The sequence below is a fragment of the Lolium rigidum genome, chromosome 7, assembly GCF_022539505.1.
Source record: "Lolium rigidum isolate FL_2022 chromosome 7, APGP_CSIRO_Lrig_0.1, whole genome shotgun sequence".
In the NCBI taxonomy this organism is placed as follows: domain Eukaryota; kingdom Viridiplantae; phylum Streptophyta; class Magnoliopsida; order Poales; family Poaceae; genus Lolium; species Lolium rigidum.
The window spans coordinates 168,367,643-168,375,968 of record NC_061514.1 but is presented as its reverse complement, the minus strand read 5'-3'; the positions used below and the strand labels follow the sequence as shown (position 1 = coordinate 168,375,968).

Here is an 8,326-nt window from a genome sequence, read left to right as displayed (position 1 = left end):
ATCTTACTAACAGTCCACTAGCAATTTGCTAGAATCTAATTTCACTAACAATCTTACTCAATCCACTAGCAATTTTACAATCCAAATCCACTAGTACTTACAATCCACTAGCAATTGTACAATCCAAATCCATTAGCAATTTTACAATCCAAATCCATTAGCAATTTTACTAATAATTCACGGTGGAGGGGAGCGACGACGGCGAGTAGCTATGAGGCCGAGAGGAGGATGCTGGATGTGAACCTTTTCGGGGCGACAAGGGGTGGCCTTCTACGGCGAGAGCGAGGGGCGGCAACGTGGGAAAGAAAGATCAGGTGAGATATATCTCTGATGCTAGGTTTCACCCGAATTGCCGTGGCCAGGGAAATTTTTATGCGGGGGTGGCAGCTAGCTTACTACTGGTGTGGCGACTACAGTGCACACCACTAGCAGTAGAGATATCAGTGGCCTTCACCTAATATACCAAGCCACTACTAACTCAGGCCCGGTCAGCTACTAGGCCCCACTCGCTGGTGGTACTTTAAGGACACACACCGCTCCTAGTTGCTTCTTGATGGCATGGTGTTGTTGTGGCACGCTACCGATATTTTAGGCTAATATCAGCGATGTGTCACTAGTAAGCCGTACCACTAGTATCGGTCGTCTATAAGCATTTGTGCACCGGGCACATAATAATAGTGGAACTAAGAATTGTGGTGTGACAACATACATACACGACAGATATGTCGATGCATGCATGTAAAGAAAGCATCTCTAGTAATTGGATGAAAATCGCCACAAGGATCAGTTGGACATCGGCCGGCCCGCGCCTAGTGACTATAAATTACCACAAGTGATCAGTGGAGTCTACCATACGGCTGCTTGGCCGTCTCTATTGGAAGAAACGAAGTGCACACTCGCGAGAAGACAAATATTCCAACCTAGACGAAAAAACCTATTTGAAAAACTTAACTCCCTATAAAGAGTGGCCACCTTCTAGCTAAGTTTTCCGAATTGCTGACAAAAATAGGCATATGGATGCTGGCGAGAAACCGCACATCGTTTGCCTGCCGGCGGCGGCGCAGGGCCACATAACGCCGATGCTCAAGCTGGCCAAGATACTGCACACCCGGGGCTTCCACATCACCTTCGTCAACACGGAGTTCAACCAGCGTCGGCTGCTCGCCACGCGCGGGCCAGCAGCGCTAGACGGCCTCCCGGACTTCCGCTTCGCCGCCATGTCAGACGGGCTGCCGCCATCCGATGCCGATGTCCACCAGAACATCCCCCAATTTTGCTACGCCGTCATGAACACCTGCCTGCCCCACTTCACGGCACTTCTTGCCAAGCTCAATGACCCCGGCTCCGGAGCACCGCCTGTCACCTGCATCGTCGCTGACGGCGTCATGTCGTTCGCCTATGAGGCCGCAAAGGAGATCGGCGTGCCGTGCGCCGCGCTGTGGACGTCTAGCGCCTGCGGGTTCATGGGGTACCGTCACTCTCGCCAGCTCATTGAACAGGGTATCGTTCCGTTCAAAGGTATTTCTCCCTCCGTCCTATGAAACTTGGTGTAGATTTACCTAAATTTAGATGTATCTACATACTAGTCAGGTTTTGGATACTTTAATTTATTTTTGACAGGCTAGATATATTTAAATTTTAACAAATCTAAGATAACTTTTATGAAACGGAAGAAGTATTATGCTAAGTTCACCCACGTTTGCCCGTAAGTTTACCCCGTAGCATTCTTAACGTAAGTCTAGCATTTGTGTGCATGTCGTCAGTCAATTTGGTCTCGTTTGGAGTTGAACATGTTTTGACAAGTGTGTTTTGCAGATGCGGCACATGTCACTGACAAGGGACACCTCGGCACCGTGGTGCATGGCTTCCGCGGCATGTGCGAGGGCATGCGGCTACGCGACTTCCCCAGCTTTATACGCACCACGGACCGTGAAGACGCCCTGCTGAACTTCGTCATGACCATGGCCGAGCGGCTATCGCTCCCCAACGCGGTCGTGCTCAACACCTTCGATGAGATCGAGGGCCCGGTCCTTAACGCCATGCGCGATATCCTCCCGCCCATGTACACCGTCGGCCCGCTCCACCGCTACGCTAGCCTCGTAGTTCCGGTGGGTACCGCTGTCGACGGCCTTGGGTCCAACCTTTGGAAGGAGGAGGATGACGGCCTCCTCGAGTGGCTTGACGGACATGGCGCCAGATCCGTCGTGTACGTCAACTACGGCAGCATCACCGTCATGACGAACGAGGAGCTCCTCGAGTTCGCGTGGGGGCTTGCCGGAAGCGGCTACCCGTTTGTGTGGAACATCCGGCCAGATCTCGTTAGGGGCGACACAGCCGTGCTGCCGCCGGAATTCATGTCCTCCGTCAGCGGCCGCTCCATGCTGACAACATGGTGTGCCCAAGAAAAGGTCATTGCTCATGAGGCCGTGGGGGTCTTCTTGACGCACTCCGGGTGGAACTCGACCCTCGAGAGTATCTGCGCCGGCGTGCCAATGCTAAGCTGGCCCTTCTTCTCGGAGCAGCAAACCAACTGCCGTTACAAATGCACCGAATGGGGAAATGGGATGGAGATTGGTGGCCAGGTGAAGAGGGTAGAGCTGGCGGCGATGATTCGAGAGGTGATGGACAGGGAGAAGGGGAAGGAGATGAGGAAGCGTGCGATAGAGTGGAAGGAAAAGGCCACGTGGGCGACACTACCGGGTGGACCTGCCGATGTCAATTTAGATGCAGTGATCAGTGATGTACTCTTGGCAAAATTCAACTCTCACAAGTCACGATGATGGAAATTGAATGGATGTTGGGATGGGGGCAGCCGCAGCTGCTGGGTAACTAATGTTTGCAGCAGAGAATCTAGGAATGGGTTTGAGATACAACAAATCTACTTATTAAGTCAGATCAAATAGAGGTTTGTTCTGTTTCTCAAAAAAAAAAAAAATAGAGGTTTGTTCCATATAGTTTAGATCTTATCCTACAAGGAATCACCCTACGTGGTCGTGTAAGATGACCAAGCAATTTTTTTTCCAAACGATCCAAGTGGGATCGGATTTTCATTACCCAGAAATAACGAAAATAACAAGTATCATTGCCAGACGCTGGCGATGATCAAGCATTTGTACGTGAAGCCTTATCAATGTTCCTCTATTGTGGTGAGTGGGCAGGTGTTTTCATTGTGTCCTTGGTCCGCTTCTAAGCGTGCGAACCCTTAAGTTTTGATGTACCAGGGATTTGTAAATAAGGGCTTCAAGCGTGGAATAATGAGCAGCACCAACACACTTTTATCGGAATGCCTTTGTTTTTCATATCCTTGAGAGGCTTGTGTCTACGGTATTTATTCTCTCCAGGTATTCATGCCAATCTTTATGAGCATCCTTATGGAATAGCATGCGATTATTTTTACAATCATGTATCTTTCTATTCTTAATAGGTGATCCTATTTCTCTTCACATGCAGCCTATCCACCTCATCAAGCGTCTCTCACCAATCATAACTTGCCATGTTATTTAAGCCTCCCACATCATCTCCACCACGTCATCCACCGCAGCACAACAAAGTAATTACTGTATGATTCTCTCATGTTAGTAGTAGTACCAAATAACGCCACACCACCATTATACTGCCATTCACGCCATCAATGCTCGAATGACATGCTCCATTTCTTTTCACCTTCGCATTCACGTGACCCATTAGCGCTTGGGGTTTAGGAGTCGTCTCCTCCCATTCCACTCCCCACCATGTGTCGGGAGGATGACCCCCGGTAGGTCAAGAGTGTGCCAAGCTTGGCTAAGTAAGATAGCTAGAAACCGGTTTACACAGGTAATCCGGACATGGTCGTTTCTAACCAAAGAAGCCGGTCCTCACGGATGAATATACCGGAAAACCGGCATAAGATACCGGAGTTTGAAGGTCGCCTGGGTCGAGCAATCCGGTATACCCAAGGAGTATACCGGTATACCCAATGGGTATACAGGAAAAGGTGATACCAGCATAAACTAAATCGGATTAAAAAATAAACCGGATTGTGATGGCTTAGTTTAACAGTGTTGGATGAAACAATCCGGTATACCAGGAGGGGTATACCGGAGTAAAGGCAACCGGTGATATCTAAGCCGGAGATATGCCCAAGAGGAGAAAATGAGATACAAATGGTAAGAAGCCAGTACTCATGGATAAAGATACCAGAAAACCGGAATAAGATACCGGAAACCCGGCATAAGATACCGGAGATCCGGCATAGGCTCAACTGTAGCCTGTCGGTACTCCAGTCAAAGATTTCTTCAAGGACTAAAGGACAAGATGAGTGAAGCGCTTCAGCTTTAAGCGAAGCCTGACGTCAAAGTAGAAGATGACGAAAAAGATACCGGAGGAGGTCATCAGCCCATGATTAAAGACAGAAGCATCATCCCTGAAGCCAAAGTAGCTTTATAAAGTAGCTTAGGTCAGCAAAGATACCCATAGGGTGCCTTCTCTTGTAAGCCTCCTCTCCCCTATATAAGGAGAGGAGGGGCACCCCTGCGCGGGAGGATGAGCATGAGAGGACTCATTCAGTAGCGAATAGGCATAGGTCTTGTACCGTACATCGTCAACCTCTGGCCCTTGGCCAAGTTCATCAATACAATCTGGAGTTCGATCTCTCCTTTCATCTTAACCTTGCCCTCACCGAGATCCTCAAGCGTACATTCGGCCCCAACTTAAGCCATTCTATGGCATATGTTATTTCACCACGACAACACCATGGTCATCTCCTTCAGTTCCATCCTCCACCATGCTTCATTTCTGAGTGTATAAATACCTACTTCCCCTCCCAACCCCTCTAGGGCTTCCATGCCACGACGTTCCTGCAATATGCTACCTCCTGCCATCTTTGTTGGCATGGCAAAACCGCTCATATACCAGCAGTACAGGGATGAGGATAGGCTCTCTTTCTCTCTAATATCACGGCAGACACCCCGTTTCTTCCAATTCCATTTCATCTCTATGGATCTGGTTGAGATGGGACGGTGTGCAAGTGGTTACCTGGTGGATTCATCCCTGCATCCCATGTGCGATCACTCAATATTCATGCCATCATCTTCCAGGTTGATGGTGTGCAACATCTGGTATTTAGTTGCCTACCAAATGTGCAACATAATGCCCCTCACAATTCCTTAGATATTATAGGACTCCACGCTGGACTGTTAGATCGGTAAGGAAATCTTGGTTGATCCATTTCATATATTGTCATGTCCATTGAGTCTGTACTACTTCTGGTAACATTTCTGCATAGTTGTACATACAAATACATGAACGACTTATTAGTTCTTCTATATCTGTGCAAGTCAATGTGGTATAACTCTTAAACCAGACATATTTTATGATGAATCGAATACTCTTCTTTATATTCCCCCAAGATAAATTACTTCAAGGAGTTGGTTGACTTTTTAAACATTCCGCCAAGTAAACACTTAGCGGGCACATCATACACGTAATTCAGTATTTGGCAGATTGTACCATAGCTTGCTTTTCAACATTGGCGGCTTCATATACCACAGATGGTTCTATAAACTATAGTGTTCATGCCTAAAGTAAAAAATGTGAGAAAAAAAAACTATTTGTGGCAAAATTATTTGTTGTTCAGATGAGCAAGCAAATGTAAAGCATATTGCATTATAAGTATATTACATTTATACTTAAGTTAATTAACGTATCTGTTTGTTTCCACTGATAAAAAGAATCCTTGAGGTTCTTAACTAACTTAGAATTTTCTTATAATGGACTAGATATTTGGTTGGTTGTTGGTAAGCCTGCATTTAGGCAAGGAGATGTTTCGTTGTGCTAATCATCCTTGAAAAGATATCATCTATAGTACAATGTTTTAAAATATATATTGCTTGAACTTGGTTCTTGGTAGAGCATTACCAGTTCGACAAGTTGGAGAATGGAACTATGGAAGGAGGCAGTACCAAATATGTGTTCGTACGTCCAAACAATGACGATAAATGGTCATGGTCACTAGGGTTGGATTTCAATCATTATTATTCGACCTCTAATCTTTTGGCATTGATGAATGTAGAAGAAAAGATCTTACAATAAATTTATTGTTGTTATGAATCTAATCCTTTGGTAATTATATTTGAAAGGAAGTTAAATGTTGTAGCAGCAATATTGGCAGCGTGTGCTACGTGCAAGATTTCAGAAGTAATATTTTTAAGCATAAAAAGATCTATCTTTTTACACGGTTCCTATGGAGAATCGTCGATATTATGTTATAAAAAATTCTCTGTTAAGATGTATTTTCATATTACTTTGATTGTATGTACCAACTACATTTTCCCCATATCTCAACCAAGTAATGGCTAGAAGTTTACCATGATTGATTATTTGTCATTTTGTGTGCTCAATATATATTCAAGACATGATATTTTTACCACCCAGCTTTTTTTTTATGTAGTGTATAGTTGACACTATTGAGTTTTATAATAACGCAAAATACAAACGGAGATCATTACCCCATTGAAGTTGAGGCCATTAAGTTTCTAACCAGTACGAAGTTCTCAATTATAACCATATTGATGGCATCATAGAGTGTTTTTTTAATGTTCCGCAACAACGTGCGGGGTATCATCTAGTTCTCTCATCTTCCAATCCCAACAGACAAATGATTCTCTTAGCTTTATACGTGCTCTGGGGCATGTGGTTTTCCTCTAGAAGTAATTCGCATAAAAATGACACCAGGGCAGTTACACAATGGTCTGACCACATGAACTTCTCATTCATCTGAACAGCTCCAACGCAGTAGACAATTTTGTGTGATACGGTTTACAATTTCGGTACATTGGTGTCTCGGAGTCATTTACCATATGTAATTCATATGTGGTGGATCTTTATTCTATGATACTATGATATGAGATTGGAAAGTATTATGTGTAACATGTATTGATAGCTGCATATTATGTACCTCGTTGTTAAGTATTGGTTATGATCCAACTTGTATGCAAGAACATGTGTGGGGAGATGTGTGTATTAGATGGAGTAGCATGGTTTTAGTGATTGGATAGTGATAACAAATTCATGATCTATTATAGCTTTACCTTTTTCTTTTCTATCTCACTAGGGATAAAGTGAATGCATGTGCTATGTTCATCACGTGACAAAAGTGATAATCATGTTTGTTCAAGGTAGCATATTTTATATTCAAATATCATGTTAAAGTACTTATAGCTATACTCTGTTAATTCTTAACACAAGATTGCATGGAGTATTCCCTTTTCGTATGGAGTGTAAGGGAGATGTGTTGCATCATCTCTATGTTAGGACGTGATGATCATATGAATGTTTATCAAACACATATTGAATTTCCACCAATATTATCTCATTGATGAATTGCTATTACCCACTACAACTTTAAAAAGGGAGTAGACAAGTGAACCCATAAACCCCGGTCCAATTTTAATCATAAGGAACGACATTTCCTCTTCATTGATCTTAATTTTTATCTACAACAATATTTTAATAAAAAAACTATTTAGTTCACTTAATTACACACAAGACCCCCCCAAAAAAATCTCTCTATTGCATTTACATAGTTTGCTTTATTTATTTAGCTTACTTTACTTGTGTTGCATCTCTTATTTACTATTACTAATACCAAACCGTGTGTTTGATAACCACACGGTGGAGTTGGGGACACAAGGCATTATTTTACTTTGCAGAATTGCTAAAACAAGAGGAAAGGAGACAACTCTTTCCTAATTTCCTGAGAGTTCGATATAAACTCTCAAGTTACCCTTGTGGGAAAAAAATTCGCTGACCACAACACTCTGCACTTGGAGTTCCAATGGCATCAAGACAATTTTTGGCGCCTTTGCCGGGGAGTTTGAGAGTTATCGCATAGTGGTTGCTGCGTGTGAAGCACAAGGCGCCTGCACGACATTTTCTGGCGCCGTCATCATCTTCATCTTTATCTCCAACTTTGTGCAAACACCTAAGCATGGGGAGGTTACACCACTGTGAGTGCTCTTCTTCCTCTTTTAAATTTTGCAAAGTATTTTATTTGTCTTGCTTTTAGTCTTTTCTTTCTAGTTCTCTTTTAAAACACAAAAATACATAAAACTTAGTATTAATTCTCTACAAGTAAGCATGAGTAGAAAAGTAAGAAGTTGAAATTAGGAGCACAAGCTTGCAACCATGTTTCTAATACATAAAATTTTGAATGCTAAATTAATCCCATAGTAATGATTACACTTTACACAACACAGTTTGCTAATGGCAACTCGTTGGATGTTGAATGACATATTATAAATTTTGATAGAATTTGTGGGACAATAAAAACTCCTAATCTAGATCCAGT

At 43.4% G+C, this 8,326-nt stretch overlaps 1 protein-coding gene across 1 annotated transcript; it reads left to right on the top strand.

The window, feature by feature from the left end:
* The first annotated feature begins 1,013 nt into the window (after positions 1-1,013).
* Positions 1,014-2,780, top strand: LOC124672263 (7-deoxyloganetin glucosyltransferase-like). Its single transcript, XM_047208524.1, has 2 exons — positions 1,014-1,518; positions 1,816-2,780. The coding sequence occupies exons 1-2, from the start codon at positions 1,014-1,016 to the stop codon at positions 2,778-2,780; spliced, it is 1,470 nt and encodes a 489-aa protein (XP_047064480.1).
* Positions 2,781-8,326: the final 5,546 nt, after the last annotated feature.